The sequence below is a fragment of the Microcaecilia unicolor genome, chromosome 2 (genome assembly GCF_901765095.1).
Source record: "Microcaecilia unicolor chromosome 2, aMicUni1.1, whole genome shotgun sequence".
Lineage (NCBI taxonomy): Eukaryota > Metazoa > Chordata > Amphibia > Gymnophiona > Siphonopidae > Microcaecilia > Microcaecilia unicolor.
The window spans coordinates 316,736,386-316,755,702 of NC_044032.1; the positions used below are offsets into that span (position 1 = coordinate 316,736,386).

Sequence of the window (19,317 nt, forward strand, 5' to 3'; positions counted from 1 at the left end):
CAACTGCAAAACACTATGCACAACTTTGTGCAAAAACACACTCAGAACCTTACTGTACCATAAATATTACACTGGGCAGAACCTAATACACCAATATACCACCCATACGGAAAATGCAGACCATCAACAATATGAAACAAGGGATCATATCATCACAATTCTCATGTAGAGCCACAAAACACCCTAATTAATGTGGGATAAAATGCCATAAATAAGTAAATAAATATAAACTTTTAATGTTGAGTACCTGATTCTTAAAGTGGACATATTCCAAACACTATAATGAAAATAAAATGATCTTTTCTACCTTTGTTGTTTGGTGACTTTTTTCTGATCATGCTAGTCCAGTATCTGATTCTGCTGCTATCTGTCCTCAGTGCAAGTCAGGAAGTCATCCTCGTTAAATATCTCCTTGGCAACCCAGGACACCTCCAGCCAACCCCCTCTCTTCCAGCAGTAAGGTAAACAAACCATAAACCAATTTCTACAACTGATTCACAAGGCTAGAGGGCTTTCACTGCAGCTCCTGCTGTGAGGATGGAGGTAAATCAACAATTTAAACCCCTTAGAGCACAGCAGGGGAGGCTTAGCCTTTCCAAGCCTCTTATACCGGGCGCCTATGCAGGAATGTATAGGCATCACTTTAAATAGGCTGTGTCAGCATTGCCGCGTAGTTAGTAAGTGGTTGGGGGAAGGTAAATGTTCTCATCATGGTGATTGTTGTGGAGCCCAGTAAATGAGTATCTAACAGAGCTGGTTGGGATGATCTCAAGTTTCTTTGTGATGTATAAGATTCCAACAGTTTTTCTAAGAGTTGCTGCTTTTGGTAGATTTGTGTGCAAATTTTGAAATTTTTTGCACAATATTTACAAATTCCGCAGAACTAGCATACTTTGGTGCTCTTTTACAAAGCTGTGATAAACACAAATGCATGCTTACCAGAGCAAAAAATTGCAGACAGCAGGGCATGCTGAGTTGTCCTGTGGTAATTTTGGGATGTGCATGTGCTAACCAGGCATTAAAAAATAAAATTTATTTTTTAACTATGGTGACGGGTCTGGGGGCACAGAGTGAGTGTACTCTGTTCTGATTGATTAGTGAAGCTACATTGCTGCATGCTAAGTGATTAGCTCATTCTTAGCATGTGAGTTTTTACTACTTAGTAATGGGTGGTGGTAGGGGCTCGTGAGCTAATGGGAAAATTAGCGTGTGGCCATTAATATGTAAAATAGAAAAATCAGCCATTTTTACCCCTGCAGGAAAAATGGCCTTAGCACGCAGGAATGCCCTGCTTAAGGATGTGCTAAGGCCACATTTTTACCGCTGTTTGGTAAAAGGCCCCTTTATTTGTAAATTTGTTTTGGGGGGGGGGGGGGTTACCCTTCATCTTTTTTTTTTTATATTCCTTCTTCTTAAGGCCTGACTCCCTCCCCCACGTATGAAATTGTTTATTGAATCTGATATACTGCTTTAACTATCTAGCAGGTCCATGCAGTGCACAAATCAAAAATTAATAAATCATAAGAAAAGAACACCAGAATATGATAGGATAGCTCAAAGAACACAAGAACAATCATATCCTTAAAAAATTTTCTTATCCGTCGATCAGACATGCAATTCAAAAACTGGATTGCTTTGTACATAAGAAGGAGGACAGCTTTATCCATAGTTTTGGAGCCAGAAAAATAAAAGAAGGCAGCATATCTTGTGGATTCAAAGCAGGGTTTGTTTTGGACCAGGTAGTAACCAGAAATGGGTCAACTGCTCTCCAGACTTCCAGGCTAACTCGTATAATTAATCATACCTTGAGGGGTCCAAAGGCTAATTCAAAATTTTTTTTAAGTGGGACTTAAATTTTATAAAAGAAAATTCTGATCTAATATACTTTTGTAAGTCTGCTTGGATGAAGGAAGAAGGAAAAGGTGTCCATCTAAAGAACGCAGTGTGGTGCACCAGAATAACCATATTCAAAAGAAAGGAAGGAGTTCCGTAATGGTAGCCTTGAATGCCAGACACAAAATTTTAAATTGAATGCAAAGTTTAATAGGTAACCAGTACAAAAAACAAAGCAAAGGAGTGACGTGATCATGTTTTTTAGTACAACATAGGAAATGGATGGCAGCATTCTGTAGAGTTTGCAAACGTCTTAATTGTTGGTTGGTTATACCCTCATAAACTGAGTTGCAATAATCTAAACGGGAAATTACAAATGCCTGAATGAGAGTATGCATAGCGGAGAAATTTAAGAGACTGCAAAGTGAATGAAGATGATGAAGTGATAGAAAACCCAATTGTATCACATGGGAAATTTGTGATTGAAAAGTAAGATATGAGTCAAACTGTATCCCTAAAATAATGAAAAGACTGAACTGGTTTACTATCCATACCAAACAGACAAGGGACCAGAGTTGGTTGAGGATGATAACCAGGCATCCAGCATGTTAATTGCCTTCTCCGGATTTAACACCAATTTATGTGAATGAACAGTTTTGCAACAATGGAACAGGTTAAATTAGCAGGATGTCATAAGCATAGTGAAATGCTCTAATATTGTGATCTTCAGCAACTGTTGCCAGAGGTCTAAGAAAGATATTGAAGGGTAAAGGTGATAAAACTGAAACCTGCGGAACAGCACAAGTGAGTTGATGAGAACTGATTGTGTATTAGTGTGAACTGAAAAAAGAGTGATTGATTTACTTATCTGACCAATCTAGTACTGTGCCCTCTAAACCAATATTTGAAAGTCGAGGTAAAAGTAGAGTGATTGACAAGATTGAAGGCCACACATAGACCAAGTGACATCATGAGTGCTAGGTTACCTGATTCATCAACGGAATACATTTCACTGAGAAAGGCCATGATGACAGTTTCAGTACTGTGATTTGTACGAAAACTTGAACAATGAGGGTACAGAACCGAACAATCTTCAACATGAGTGAGCAGTTGATTAAAAATAATTTTCTCTAAAAGTTTGGAAAGAAAACCAAGATTAGAGAGGGATGGAAAGGTCAAGTGTATTCTTTAATATTGGATGTTATTACTGCCCTCTTCCATGAAGTTGGGATAAAGCCTGATGATGATAACTTTGGGTGATCATATGTAAAACTAAAGGGAGAAGTCCACATTTAGAGACTTTTAACCATGAGGATGGAATAGAGTCCAGTAGGGATGTAGTAGGCCTCACAGATGCAAGGATTATGGACAGTTCTTTAACCCTTTTTTTTTTTTCACAGGCAGGACTACAGGCCACCTCCCTGTCCCTCCCTTGTGTCCCAGCCCCTCTCTCAATACTAAATATTTTTCCCTGTTCATTTTTTTGCAAATGCACTTTTTTTTTCTTTCTTCCAAGCCAGGACCACAGGCCACCTCCCAGCCCCTCTAAAAAATAGTAAAGTATTTTTCCATGCCTGTTTTTATTGTTTCACAGTCACCAGACCCACCCATAATGTACACTTAAAAGTGTTTTTTTTTTTTTTTTTAAATCCTCGCAGCCAGGATTACCAGCTATTCTGTGTGTGCTGCTGTACCTTCGAGCCCTTCTGTCCTCAGATACGGTATGTTGTGAATAGTCTGGTATGACACTGTGACCCTCCCCCATACAGGATCCATGGATACAAGTCTCCACCGTTCTGTTTGCAGCGTTCACAACTAAATGTTTGTTGTTTCTTTCAAGGCACGGTGAAACAGCCAGATCTGCGTGACGGTCGATGTGGAACACCCTGTTTTTAAAAAACATTTTGAACAATAAGCAGTTGAAAGGAATACCAAAAGTGATTAGTGGTGCACAATATAGGGAATGTGCCTTTTGTGTCATACATCGAGACTATGAGGCTCATTTTCAAAGCACTTAGCCTCCCAAAGTTCCATAGAAACCTATGGAACTTAGCCTCCCAAAGTGCTTTGAAAATATGCCTCTATATGTCTCAAGTACAATTAGCGAAGTTTGGAGGAGCACAGACATCATTGTGTAGGTGCTGTGGGAATGCGGAAAATACCTTTTATCATGGTTTCTGGGGCTGTAGGAAAATTAAAGCGTTCTGGGGGAAAATAACTAACTACTTGTCAACATTATTAGGGTACAGGATAATGGGCACACCCAAGCAGTTGTTGTTGAATTTGCCAGGATCAGTCAGGGCAGGGACACCTCACAGGACACTCCTATTTCGTAAACTTACCTTGCTGGCAAAAAAATGTATCTTGCAATATTGGACGTCTGATACAGGGCCAGAATATTGGCACTGGCGAAACTTAATTCATCAGTTGATGATGTGGGAAGCAAAAGAAGCTAAACGTGGACCCACATGGAAACTTGTTTTTTTTAAACTTTGGGGCACATATATAGACTCTCTGAACCACAGGGGGAGAAGCTTGGTCCTTAATACACTGTAGTGGCTGGGAATTGGTTAGCTTGCAATCAGACATGAGCGGAGAAACAGGGGGGGTGGGGGGGGAGGAAGAGATGTTAAGGAAAGCATAACGGAGCTATTGGGGAGATGGAATCCATCGGCACAAAGAACTTAGTATGGGACTGTAAGGTTTACCAATATTAATATCATTCTTGGGAAGGATCCCAAGTATTGTCCAAACGTTAGGACTCATAATATTATCTGAGGACGATCTGGAGACCAGACTTCCTTGTCTATGTCTTTGACGAATCGTTCTCCTAGCTGAGTTGTTGTTCTCGTGCTGGATATTGGTCTTATCCAGTATTGAATGTCGATTGTAAGGCTATGGCTTTGCAAAAGAGGAAGCCATACTCGCCTCCACCTACCCTCCTCTCCTCCTTCCTGTACACATTAATTGATTTGATTACTTTATTTTTTTGTCTATTAGATTGTAAGCTCTTTGAGCAGGGACTGTCTTTCTTCTATGTTTGTGCAGCGCTGCGTACGCCTTGTAGCGCTATAGAAATGCTAAATAGCAGTAGTAGTAGTAGAAGAGGGTGATTATGTAAAAAGAAAAAATGACGAACAACTGACACAAGTTAATGGTTGTATTATTTTATTGTATGTTCAATAAAAATTGTTTAAACATAAAACATTTTGAACGTTTAATGCGTCCAGGTTTATCATGTTGTTGATTATACATTTTGGGAAACAGGTTCTAGTTGGATAGCTATGAGGTGTGTATTGTATATTACTATTTTTTGTCCTTGACCACAAACCTCAATAAAGGTGACAGTAGCACACAATGCCATGTTTTTGTTACAGAACTAATATGCTGTTAGAAACATTGGGAATATGTGATATTGGGTATACCAGACACAACTTTTAATTTCATGCCATTAATAAATGAATATTTAAACCTATTCAGATAGTCTCTCTAATGAATTATTATTATTATTTGTAGCATTTGTATCCCACATTTTCCCACCGATTTGCAGGCTCAATGTGGCTTACATTTGCCGTAATAGCTGTTGCCATTTCCGGGTAACAGAGTACAAAAGTCGTTGCATTAAGGTGCATACATACATGGTAAAGGAGAATACAGTGTGGCATTAAGGTGCATTCATACTTGGTAAAGAAGAATACATTGTGGTAGTGCATATTGATTTCCGCGTGATAGATAGGATTGTAGCATACATTAGGTCATCGACTGTAGAGAAACCATATTCAACATAAGGGTTAAAGTGAAAGAGGTTAGTCAGTCCAGTGATAAGAGTTCAATTTTTCTAGTTCATGTGTAGTCTCATTATTTGGTATTGAGGTTGAATGTTATTGGTATGCCTTCTTGAATAGATCAGTTTTCAGTAGCCTTCGGAAGATAGTTAAATCTTGCGTTGTTTTTATGAATGAAATATAAGCTGTGGTTTAAAGAACGCTGTGCATACATGTCTTCTTGGCTTCTACCTTGATAACTCTCTATATATGATATAGTACTGCACAAGTGGTTGCTGACTACACAGGCTGTGGAACTCTGGCAAAATACTCCTGGATCAGCTTCTGTCACACAGCATTTCCCCTGGTTTCATCTGATCCTCTGTCCACTTTTGGAGGCACTACTATGCCGATCTCCAGTCGATGCTTCAGTGCGATGTTTTGCGGCATGCAGTACACAGTCACTTATCAGGGGAATATTGCAGGGATCCCCAGACAGGTGCAAGCAGCGGAACTACTCTTTAGTACCCCAAAGGTCTGCTCAATAGTACACCTATTCCATCCTCATTCTTCTTGATCTTTCCGCTGCTTTTGACACTGTCGATCACAGCATACTCCTCAATACCCTGTCCTCACTTGGATTCCAGGGCTCTGTCCTTTCCTGGTTCTCTTCCTACCTCTCCCTCTGCACCTTCAGTGTTCACTCTGGTGGATCCTCTTCTACTTCTATCCCTCTGCCTGTAGGTGTACCTCAGGGTTCTGTTCTTGGTCCCCTCCTCTTTTCTATCTACACTTCTTCCCTTGGTTCATTAATCTCATCCCATGGCTTTTCCTACCATCTCTATGCTGATGACTCCCAAATCTACCTTTCTACCCCTGATATCTCACCTTGCATCCAAACCAAAGTTTCAGCGTGCTTGTCTGACATTGCTGTCTGGATGTCTCAATGCCACCTGAAATTAAACATGACCAAAACCGAGCTTCTCATTTTTCCCCCCAAGCCCACCTCCCCACTCCCCCCGTTTTCTATTTCTGTTGATGGCTCTCTCATTCTCCCTGTCTCCTCAGCTCGAAACCTTGGGGTCATCTTTGACTCTTCTCTCTCCTTCTCTGCTCATATCCAGCAGATCGCCAAGACCTGTCGTTTCTTTCTTTACAACATCCGTAAAATCCACCCCTTTCTTTCCGAGCACTCTACCAAAACCCTCATCCACACCCTTGTCACCTCTCGTTTAGACTACTGCAATCTGCTTCTTGCTGGCCTCCCACTTAGTCACCTCTCCCCTCTCCAATCGGTTCAAAACTCTGCTGCCCGTCTCGTCTTCCGCCAGGGTCGCTTTACTCATACTACCCCTCTCCTCAAGTCGCTTCACTGGCTCCCAATCCGTTTTCGTATCCTGTTCAAACTTCTTCTACTAACCTATAAATGTACTCATTCTGCTGCTCCCCAGTATCTCTCCACACTCATCCTTCCCTACACCCCTTCCCGTGCACTCCGCTCCATGGCTAAATCCTTCTTATCTGTTCCCTTCTCCACTACTGCCAACTCCAGACTTCGCGCCTTCTGTCTCGCTGCACCCTACCCCTGGAATAAACTTCCTGAGCCCCTACGTCTTGCCCCATCCTTGGCCACCTTTAAATCTAGACTGAAAGCCCACCTCTTTAACATTGCTTTTAACTCGTAACCACTCGCCTCCACCTACCCTCCTCTCCTCCTTCCTGTACACATTAATTGATTTGATTTGCTTACTTTATTTTTTGTCTATTAGATTGTAAGCTCTTTGAGCAGGGACTGTCTTTCTTCTATGTTTGTGCAGCGCTGCGTACACCTTGTAGCGCTATAGAAATGCTAAATAGTAGTAGTAGTAGTAGAAGCGTGACTCGTTGCAGCGCTTCTCTGCCTTCGACCGGGGCACTGTGAGCGGGGTCAACAGCCATGGTCTGGATCCATATCCGGAATCCCCTGCAGGAACACAGCAATACGTATCCAAAGAGGCCCTTCCCAGCAGTCTAGTGCCACTTTTAATACAGGTGGCATATGAATCCTCTCCGGCACCCCTACCACATCTGTTAAAACACAAAAGCACTCACCAAGTAACCACCCTTGTCCGAATTCCTTCTCTGCAAATTTCTTCCCCAGTGAACTGCTTGCCAAGATGTAAGAGTCATGGCAGTTCCCTTGAAAACATGAAACAACATTGAGGATCCTCAGGTTTGCATCTCAGACCACCTGTATATTCAGCGAGTATCCCATCTTGCGATTACGGTACTGGATTTCTTGATTCACTGGTGGGGTAAATGCAACATGTGTGCAGTCAATAGCCCCCAGGACATTGGGTATGCCAGCAATCTTGAAAATGTCCAGCTTGATCCTCCTATGTTCCTCTTCTCCCGTAGGGTATCTAATGTGCCGGCAAGCACATCTTTTCAGGGCGCGCAGAACCTGCAATGTAGAACAAAGGGGAGGAGGGAGTCATAATGTATGTGATGTATTTGGTATTGCACTATTAAACTCACCATGGCCAAGGAATGTAAGCAGTCCTAAAAATGAATACACTGTAAGGCAGATATGGGAAGGGGGGGGAACAAAGGGGGAAGAGGGCGGACACCATGGAGGCAAGATGGGGAGGAGAGGAAGGACATGGGAAGGGGGAAGTGGCGATAATATAAGTAGTACCTGTGCTAGAGGTCTTGAAAAAGTAGATTGGTCCACGTCGCTGTTACCCCCTAACACATGCTGGAATGTCCCTGTGGCAAGGAACTGCAGAACAACCAGCAGCTTCACCAGCCCAGGTACTGTGTGAGATCTTGCTGTGGGTGGGTCAATATCAGCTCGTATTTCCTCATAGAGCTCATATATAGCCATTCGGGTCAAGTGGTAATCATCATCGATTTTCCTGTGTGACATCTTCCAAGACCACTCAGGGATGGAACACGCGTGGGCATGGGGGGGGGGGGGGGGAGCAGGCTCAGGCAGGAGGTTGATGCACAGGTCGCCTTGGCTCTCATCCTGGCCTGTCAGCTTCTTGGCTCTTGCCAGGAAGAATCCATCATCCATTTCCTGGTCCCGGCGAGACACGTGTAAGACAAACGTACAAATAGCAAGCAGAGTCGTGCGTCATTTGTCAATGACGTAAAACATCCCCAGCGCTACCTGTACATCATATATATGCACCCACATGACCAATGCGTGGAGACGTAATGACATCAAAAGTTTAAGCCAATTGGTTTGTCTGTGTTTTCCCTCCCCTGCCCTGTCATCATGTAGTACACTCGCAAACGAGATGGCTCGTTGTCATTTCTTATCCTTGGTGATTTTTTTTATAGCCCAATGCATTTTCACACATGCAGGTGTGGTTTCCGTTTCTGTTTGCATTTGTTCATTTTCACCTTGCTCCACCAAAACAGACAAGTCAGGAGAATCACGTTGCTTCATGCAGTATTTTTGACCAGAGGCTTTTTTTGACCCCCAAGATATCAATTTAACCCCCTTCATGAGAATACAGCCCAATAGGCAATAACCAAGGTCAATAATCTATAGGCATCGGGGGGGCCGTCCCAGTGAGCGACTCCTCAACCCAAACTCTCCACACAACCATCCACCGTCCAAATGCTCAGCTCCCACTCCTGAAAGGGGCCCCCCCTCTCCAGAAAAAAGAAAGAAAAAAATTAAAAAAACCTCTCCCTCCCCCAACCATCCCATCTTCACAACAAAATAAAAGCGCAATAACTCCCCTTACCCATCTCCCAATTCCCCCCCCGCATCTGCATATATCTCTGAACCCCCCCTCCCTTACCTTTCTACGCCCAACACTCACGTTGGGCAAAGGCCACCCCTCCAAAACATTATCCGTTGTGTATTAATGACAACAAAAAGATTTTATTGAAGATACCGTGTATGAACAAATCGCCCGACACAGGCCGTGTTTCGCCCACCTAGGGCTGCGTCAGGGGCTAATTTGAAACCTTCGTAAAGGGGCAAATATGGTGCATAAAAGTCAAGAAAAAACCAGCTCAAACGGGAATACTGTGGTCTCTAGCATACACAGATGGACACACCATTATTGATACTGAACTTCATATGCATGCACAATTACAGTCTGTCTCACATATTCAGCCTCTGGAGTTCCCATGTGGTTCATATCCTCGCAGTACTCGCACATCTCTGGTATCCATATCCTTCCCAATAGCTACAAAAAATTGTTTTTTTGCCATCCTTCACAAACGTAGCCTGCTTCAGATTTCACCTATTTTGACTGTACTGTCCACCCCCGCCTTCCGTCGATGTGACTTTATAAACTTGCTGAAGACGGCAGATCCTGAAGAAAAGTTTTAGCCGCCTCAGGCGAATAAAAAAAATGAGATTTGCCCTCCTTGAAGACTTTGAGACGTGCTGGATAAAGCAAGGCACATTGAATATGACGACTCTGTAGCTCTGTGCAGATAGGAGCATATGCTTTCCTTAAACTTGAAACCCGGGCCGAGAAATCTTGAAAGCATAGAATTGTTTTGTTCTCATATTTTAAGGGACCTTTCGCTCTGAATTCTCTCAATATGTCCAGCTTGTGTGCATAGTTCAAACTCTTACATATTACCACACGCGGGCGTTCCTCAGCCGTTCTTTTGGGACCCAGCCTATGTGCCTGTTCTATCCGCAGGGGACCTGCTGCTGGCTGCAGCCGCAACGCCGATACCAGCCAGGATTCAAAAATCTTTCTCAGCTCTGCCTCCGGAACAGATTCAGGTAAGCCCACAAGCCTTAGATACCCCCTCCGGGAGCGATTTTCCATATCATCTGATTTATCTTCCAGAGCTTTCACTTGCTTTTGTAGCGTGGCCGCCAAAGTAGTTAACTGCTGTACCCGGTCTTCCAGATCTGAGACGCAATGGCAATAAACAGAGAACTCCCCTTTTAACGCTACCAGGTTTCCATCAACATTGTCCAATTTAGCCGTAACAATCTGCATTTTTTTGTCCAAAGAGACATCGATGGCCTGCGTGACTTCCATAACAATTTAAGCCACCCATGTGGAGATGACTGAAGAGGGTCCCCCCCTCATTTCTGGCCGCCATCTTGGAGTCAGCTCTTCACTGGCTTCTCCTTCTCTCGGCGTGCCGATTTCGTACTCATAAATGCTAGCAGAACTCAGCGCTGTTTTTCCAAAACTGTCCCAAATGGGAATACTTTGCAGCCCCAGCTTCCAGTCTTTTTAAAAATCACTTAGAAGGGTGGAGTGGGGCGATCCAGACTGGGAGCTTCTCCCACCTGCATCTGCTCTCTCAGCACGACATCACATGACCTCCGTATTGCCTTCATTAAATGGGAACTACATAATTACATTTGCATAGCGTTTTCATTGCGCATTTGCAAGTGTGATAAACAGGTCACTGTAGGCTTTTGCGCATTCGTCGCTAGATAACGTGATCACTAAGCCGATTTAAACTGGCTCAAAACGATCGCTCCCGGCATGGTAAGTCTGATGCATCTGGGTCTTAGTGACTAAAAACTACAGACAGCTCCAGAGCTGTCACTTGGGACCTGTGCTAAGTTTCCTGTCAGTGCCTGATGGCTTAGACACTGACAGGAGTCTCAACAAGGCAGCAAGCCACAGCCCCTTACCCCTAAAAGCTCCTGAGCCGAAGTTTCCCCACCCAGCCTTAAAAAAATTCCTTGAGGTCCAGACCCCCCCACCCTCCACATAAAACAAAATACCCTGGTGGTCCAGCAGGTGAACACTGGCTCTGGTGGTCTAGTGTAATCCCAACCCCCAGACCCCTCCTCATACCTTGAGTCAGAGGTAGGAGGAACGCTTAGTCCCCTGGGATGCACTGGAAGAGGCCAAGTACCACATAAGGTGGAAAAAAAACCCCTTTATTGTACATTTAATATAAACCTACATGTGCACATAGTTGCAAAGCACCTCCAAATCCCCTGTGATGTTTCTGGCTTACCTTTCCTAAGAACAGCACAAAGTCCCCTATGGTGTTGATGGCAGCCACTCGTAATGCATTCTCCACAAGAATGACAAAGGCATCCTTTGCTGATGTACAGAAGGTAGTACTGTTGATAGCTGTTGCTGTATATGCATTCTGAGTGAAAAAGAAATCCTGTTAAAGTAATTTGAAAAACTCTCCCAAAGTCAAAACAGAGATAAATTAATTAAGATTTCACTTCTTGCAGTTTATATTCATCTCTTACTAATTTAGAAATTCTCTATTCACACAAATGCTATCAAAGAATTGCCTCAGTTTAGCCTACCTAAAAAAATCAACTAGGTTAATTTGATACCTGCAAGCATTCAGGTTCTAGTTTTGCATAATCTAATTTTAAGCAATATTTGATGAGACCATGATAGCACCAGAGGCATGAGACACTCCACGCTTTTTTTCTATCAAATTTCTTTTCCTAGTTTACTAATGAAGGTGAAGAAGTGGTAAACCAGCTAACCATACAAAGTTTGTGAAATTGTTGAATGAGCCTAAAGATTTTGGATAAGTTCTCCTTACCAGGACTAAGGGGTAAAAGGTTGTGGATTTGATATATAGTCTGTCGTAGAATCAAAGCAGTTTACATTTACTATATGCAGGTACTTTCTCTGTCCCTAGTGGGCTCACAATCTATTTTTGTAACTGGGGCAATGAAGGGTTAAGTGACCTGTTCACAGTCATACAACAAACTGCTGTAGGAATTAATCTGATTCCCCAGGTTCTCAGCCCTCAGCTAGAGATGCTGTATAGTCCTGAGAACCATGCTTCCACTGACAGGGTCCTGGCAGATTTGAAGAGGATGCTGAAAGTTTGGCAAGATGGGTAGATAACCTGCTCAAAGTTCCATGATGGAATTGGGCAGTGAGCCAGAAGGAGCAGGGCCAGTTTTGCTCATGACTCCTCTCTTGCACAGAAGTTATATCAGGCGAATCTGAGGTTACATGGAAAAAAACATCAACTATAGGAAATGCTGACCTCAGGAGCAGAGAACACTAGATGCCTAAGGATGACAGGGGAGATTCTAATAGCTCTGTGGACACCATGACATGAGAGAGATCTGTGACTATCTGGCTCCTTTTTGAAAGAGAAGGACGTCAAAAAAACGACATAAGAGGCACATGGACGTCTTTGTAAAAGAAAGACATCCAAATCCAATAATCGAAACAGGGGCGTGAAGACGTCCTGAGTGCGAGGACGTCCATCTATGGATGTCTCCATAGGGGGCGTGTTAGAGGCGTGTTTTGGGCAACGTTATGAGATGGATGTCTCCAACATATAACGGATAGCGAAATGCTTTCGCATTGGCGGGAACATGGGCGTCCTTAGTTAGACCTGATATAAAAGCGTTTAGGGTAAGGGGTAAGTCATCTTTAGACCCATTAGCGATTTTGTAGAGTTGGAGAGTGGCAGAATCGTTGTATGGAGAGAAAGCTGAGAGTTGTTGAGTACCTGTTAACTTTGTGCCCTAGTCGGAACGTTTTCATCCTCACCTGCCTCTTTTGTGTTTTACCTTTTCAGCTTTCCTTACCCTTTCTAGCCCCCAACCCCAGACACTACTACTACTACTTCCTCTATCTCCCCCATCCCCTCATCCCACTGTCCCCAAGTTCACACTTCATTCCCTTACCTGTTTGTTGTCTGTGTTTGTCTCTTTGTCCTGTGTGCTGTTCCTGTGTGTGTATGTGTTTGTGAAGACTGTCGGTTGCTGCTTGGAGAGTGAGTGGCTAGAGGGTGTGGCAGGAGAGTGTGTAGTGGGTTGCTGTTTGGCTGTGCTGTGTGTGACTGCATTGTTTATCGGTAGTGGGAGAGTGTCAGCTTCTGTTTGTTGGTGGTGGGTTTCACCAGGTTGGTAGGGAGAGGTGAGCACTGGTGTCATTACATTGCACCTGCTGTGTGGGGAAATGAAGGTACTAAATGCACAGGTGGCTCACATGTTGGAGGAAGAAGAAAGGCGCCACAGGAGCTGCTCACACCCCAGAGTTTTCAGGCCCCGTAGCAGTTTCCTAGACCTTACTGACCTGCAGTGTCTCACTAGGTACCGCTTTGACAGGGCTGCCATTCAGCACCTTTGTGAGCAGCTCCAACCCCTCCTGCATGCCAGGACCCATAGGAAAAATCCCATCCCTGTGCACCCCTCAAGATCACTGCTTCTCTCTTTTTTGGCCACTGGGAGCTTCCAGTCTGTGCTAGCTGTGAACATGGGCCTCACCCAGATCCTTGATGCCTTTCTTACCCACACCTCAGAGTACATCACCTTCCCTAACAACCCCTGGGCCCTGCAGAACAACATGGCTGACTTGTACGCCATAGCTCGCGTCCCCTCAGTCATAGGCGCCATTGACTGCACACAAGTCGCACTCAGACCACGAGAGGCCACCTATAGGAACAGCAAAACATTCCACTCAATGAATATGTAAGTTGTGTGTGACGCCCAGGGGGAGAGTCTAGACGTGTGTGCCCGATACCCAGATTCAACCCATGACACCTACATATTACAGCACTCAGGAATCTTCCGCAGGTTTGACCGAGGGGAGATCACCGGCGGATGGCTCCTTGCTAAATAGTAGTAGTAGTAGTAGGTAAGTGCAGCATGGATCTGCCAAAACTATACCTCCTCCACTGGGCAACCCTCAGCACCGTCTCTCGCTCCAGCTCACTCCACAATCCACTATTATCCCCCCCCTCCACAAGATACCCACTCCAAATAATACACACTCATGTTTCTCATCCTGTTTCTCCCCAAAGGTGACAGAGGCTACCCACAGCGGAATTGTGCACCCACAAACAGGGCCAGAGAACAACAGCAGCAGACATCGGACCACACGTGGCATCATAGAGCGCACCTTTGGACAACTTAAGAACAGGTTCCGATGTCTGGACCGTTCTGGAAGGGAGCTCCTGTACAGCCCCCAAAAGGTGGCAAAGATATTCCTGGCCTGCTGCATGATCCATAATTTGGCCCTGCGCAGAGGGCAGGCCCTCTCAGAGGAGCCACAGCAACCAGAGCAGCAGGCACCAGATCAAGAGGATGAGGAACCCCCTCCACCTCCCAGCCACAGAGCAGAGCGCCCACCATCTGGAGGTCTGAGCCAGGCAAAGACTCATCGAGACAAGTTTTGTGTAAGTCAACATTTATTACAATCACATACTAGTTACACACCACCACCATCACCCACTCTGTGCATATTCCCCTCCCTCCAACCCTCACACTCCTTCCTCCCAGCACCCCTCCATACTCCCCCACCCCCCAGCATGTCCCATCACATACACTCTTGTCTACTTTCCCCGCCCCCTCTCCTGGCCCCTCCTACCCCTCCCACCATGTTCCTGAGCAGCTGGTGGCAGTCCAGCTGTCGGTGTTGCTGGGGAACTCTGTTGAGAGTCCTCCCCTGATGAGGTCCCACTGTCCTCTGTGTCAACAAGGCAGCCTGCTGCCTAGGCTGCCCTCTGGAAGTCCGGCCACCTTGTGGTCTGTGTTTTGCCCTGCAACCTGGGCACAGGACCCAGAAGAGCAGCTGGTGTGGTGGCTGCTGGACCAGTGGCTGGAGGGGGGCTGAGGATCTCAACCTCCTCTTCTTTGCTGGTGGTTGCTGTGCACTGGTGGAAGAAGGCAGAACTTGTTGCTGCATCAGGGCTCTAGTGTGTGATTGGAGGTCACGCCGTAGGCCCTTGATGCTCTGCTCCAGCCGTTGGAGCTGATGTACCGCTTCCCGTTGCAGCTCCAATTTCTGGCGCCGGTAATCCTCGAGCTGCACATTGTGGCCCAGCAATTGGGTTGCAAGGTGCAGCAGCTACCTTCTCTGGCTGGCTGGCCTCTGCTGAGGATGTGCCCCCCCCCCCTTCTGCCTCTTCTTCCTCTGTGCCAACATCGGCAAAGGCTGTGTGTGGGGGAGGGAGATCCTCTGCTGCTGCTGCGTCCTGTGGTTCCACCCCATGTGAGTGTTCCTGCACGGTTTCCTTTGCAGACACACCTCCAGGGCCACTGGTTTGCTGCTCTATCTGCTCTTCAGTGTGCTGGGGCTGGTGGACACTAGGGCCAGCTTCTGCATGACTGGCTATCATCACCTGCATAGCAAAAGGGGAGGAAGTGTGTTGGTCAAAATAACCCACTTTTGTTTTGCAGCATTCATATACATAGCCCCACATGCAAAGACCAAGCAAACAGATGGTGAGGAATGGCATTGGCAGGCAACCCACAGATGTCATTGTACATGGCACAGAACTGGTGATGAGGAGCGCAATGTACGTCAGAGACTGATGTGCAAAAGAGCCGCACAGGCAGGTGGGTAGACACAGAACTGTGGATGGAGTGCAGAGGACAGAGCGGCTACAGCACAGAGGTGTGGAAAGCAGATATGCACAGTTTGGTGATGGGAAAAGAGGAGGGGGTGGGGAAGGCTCCAAAGCTGTGAAACAGTGGTAACCTACACACACATAGCTGGAACCCCCCCCCCCCCCCCCACCTGCTTACTCCCTGTGTCATGGTCTCTAATGAATAGTTATTTGTATTACATGTGGTGTTCTCACCCCCTCCCCTACTTAGGAGCACTACACTGTCCCCCACTTGTGGAAAACAGAGAGCAGAACAACAGATACCACAGCTTCCTAATGGTAAACCTACCTAAGCCCTCAGACTGTGCTGATGTATCCTGGGACCCAATGCCGTGGATCCCCTCCTGGGGCAAGAGCCCATGAACAATGTGCTCTAGGGGGGGTCAAGGTAGCAGTGTCATCTGCTGGGGGGTTGGCACCAGCCTTATGCCTCACATTGCGCTTCAGCTGGCGCTACTTGCGCTTGCCGTCTTCTACATCCCTGCCACAGTGGAAAACTGCACTGCCTCAGATTCTCTCCCCTTTGTTGAAGCAGCCAGCCTCTGGCCCATGGGAGCAAAGATATGTGTGTTCCTTTTTTCTATTTCTTGCACCAGCAGTTCTATTTCAGGTTCACTGAAATTACACTTGTGGGTGGGTGCCTGTTTTGGTGCCATTCTGACAATGGTATCCAAAAATTCGAAAATATTGAGAAAGACATTTAAATACTGTCCCATGGACATCCTTATTTTGATTATGGGCAAAATTCATAAACGTCCCCAGCTGCACTGCCGATTTGGACATCCTAATTTCGCTTATGGGTAGGAACTATAGACATCTCCACCTGCTCTGTGTTGTGGACATCCTAATTTTGATTATGGGTGAAAATGATGAACGTCCCTAGCTGCTCTTCCAGTTTGGAAGTTTGCATTCCCTTTATTGGCGCCTCTTTAAAATGTCTCTCTCTGTGTTTGCACTTTAGATGCTTTTCTTTAGATTATGGGGTGGTACTTCTAAGCATTTTAGCTTCAGTATGGAAGCCCTCACAGTTAAGCTGTGAGGGTGTTAACATTGGCTGAAGCCAAGGCAGCCAGAATAAGAAAGGGAAGGGGGGGGGTTGCAGGAGGGAGTAAGTTTAGAAGTAGTTAGTGGTTAGGTTAGCAACAGGAAAGGGAGGAAGGGGATTGGGTAGGAAACAGGGATAGGATTGGCTGGAAGGGAAGTGTTAGGATAGGGTGAAGATTTGGGCGCTCGGAAGTAGTTTTTAGTTAGGTAGGAGAGGGTTAGGGTGAATAGGAGGGAGTTGAAAGAGGATTTGAGGGGTAAAAGTGGCAAAAAACGAAAAGAATTCTTGGTTACCTGAGGTGGGGGAGGCTGGTGCTTGGCAGCTGCGTCGAAGAAAACATCGCGACGGCACTTCCGGTTTCGCGGAGGTGAGGGGGTTGGGAAACGGAGCGCTTTTATGATATTTTAATGGGTTGGCGGTTTTGTGCTTGAGGGACGGAAAATTGGGATTTGAGCTGTGTTTGTTACGGGGACGGGGCGGGTGAGTGAAACGAGGGTTTTATGAGTGCACTTCCGGTTTCGCGGAGGTGGGGGGGGGGGGAAGGAAAACGGAGATGAATTGGGACTGTATTTTGAGTTATTTAAGTGTAACAAGGCGGTTTTAATTGCGTGTGGGGGTTGTGTGAAGGAAGAGTGAATGGGTGTGTTACGGTGGGGGGTGGGTGAAGACACGTGTGTGAGCGGAGTGTCAGTGGGGAATGGCGATATTGAGGGGCTGGATGGCTTGGGGATGTCAGTGAGGTATTTTACAGAGTAAGGAAAGTGGGAAATTGGATGGTGATAGGGGAGGAAGTTTGTGAGAGGAAGTTTGGATGGATTAAAGGGTTTTGGACAGACTGTATTTGTGCAGGAAATTTTGGGAAGTTGGTGAAGTTTTTTAAGGGTGGGTTATCAAGGGGGGTGGCTGAATTGTGGGTTATCAGGGGGGTTGGGTTTTCTTTTCGGGTGGAAAGTTGTGGAGATATTAGATTGATCAAAAGGGTGTTTGTTTGGGGGAATTGGGGCTGGGGTGTTGGGGTGAGTGAACTGGGGTAATTAAAAAAAAAACAGTGGAGAATGGGGTCAAAGAACATTGGTAAGGGTGGGGGTAAAGCGAAGGAAAATAAGAAACATGGTATGAGTTTGTCTGAAAGGGTGAGTGTTGGTGAAGGCAGGGGGAATATTGGGAGAGTGGTAGATGGTGATGAAGAGGTGGGTGGTGGACAAAAGGTTGATATGGGATGTCAGGTGGGTTTGAATATGGAACAGGAGAGGGCTTATCAGGTGGAAGTTGATACTTCAATTGGTGACCTGGTTGGTGGTATTCAGATGCGAGATGATGTTCCAGTGCGGAATGCTGATGTGGAGGATCCTTTGGAGGGGCCTTCCTCGAGGAGAGCAATGGGTGAGTTAGAGGGATTGTGTGCTCGAAGGGGTAGAAGGGGGTGGGAGGGAGGAGAAGTGGGTGCGGGTGCTAGAGATTGGAGTAGCAGGTCTAAAAGGGTGACGAGGAAGTGTTTGAGGAAGAAGTTGCGGAATAAAAAATTTTTACGTAATTTGTGCCATGTCGTTAGGCGGCTGGATAGTGAGAAATGGCAGAGGAGGGGTGGGACTGGAGACCCAATGCAGGTGTGGGAATCTTCAGATTCGTGGGATTCATCAGGGTCTTCTTCATCTTCTTCTGAAGAAGAGGATGGAGGGAATGGTTTACAAGTTTCGGGAGACACTCAGTTGCCTGGTGTGTTGGTGGGTTCTAGGATGGGGCATACGTTATGTAGTATTGCACCTTTAGATTGTTATATAACATTAAAATGGAGGCAGAGAATTTTAAAGGGCAAATATATAGATTTATTTGCTTTATTGGCGCGGGATAAGGAGGGTAATTCAGGGAAGGATGGAGGAAAAGAAGAGGGAAAGAAAAAAAGAGGGAGAGTTCCAAAGACGATTATGAATTGGTTGTTAAGTTTTCATGTTTTTGCGAGTGTTCTGGGGGCGCAGAAACCGGCTTTGTATCCGGGTTTATTGAGATATTGTGATTTAATATTGAGAGCTTATAAATTGTATGGAGGTTGGGCCTGGGTTAATTATGATGAGCAGTTTAGACGAAGTTTGGCAAAGGACAAATCTGAAAATTGGGGTGTGAGAGATGTTGATTTGTGGATTGCTAATTTTACACCTGCGGTTAACCCCCCCTTTCGTTCGGGAGCCTCTGCTGGATTTCCTGGGTACGGTAGTGACTCAGTGGGAAATACCGGGGGAGTGGGCATGGTCCGAGCAGGGAGTTTCGGAATGGCAGGAGGAGGAAGTGCTGGGACAAGCGGATTGGGGGGAAAAGGGAGTGGCCCAGGTAATGCTTGTTTCCAATTTAATGCAGGAC

General features: G+C 45.6%; 1 protein-coding gene across 4 annotated transcripts in view; it reads right to left on the bottom strand.

Annotated features, from left to right (window-relative positions):
* Positions 1 to 19,317, bottom strand: part of SLC44A1 (solute carrier family 44 member 1) — an 851,962-nt gene that overhangs the window by 67,227 nt on the left and 765,418 nt on the right. For all 4 annotated transcript variants that reach the window (XR_003941047.1, XR_003941046.1, XM_030194328.1 and 1 more), the window contains exon 13: positions 11,550 to 11,687. Coding sequence is in view for 2 of the 4 variants with exons in the window: in XM_030194328.1 (XP_030050188.1) it covers positions 11,550 to 11,687 (138 nt within the window). In the remaining 2 variants the exon portion in view is untranslated. The remainder of the gene's footprint in view (positions 1 to 11,549; positions 11,688 to 19,317) is intronic.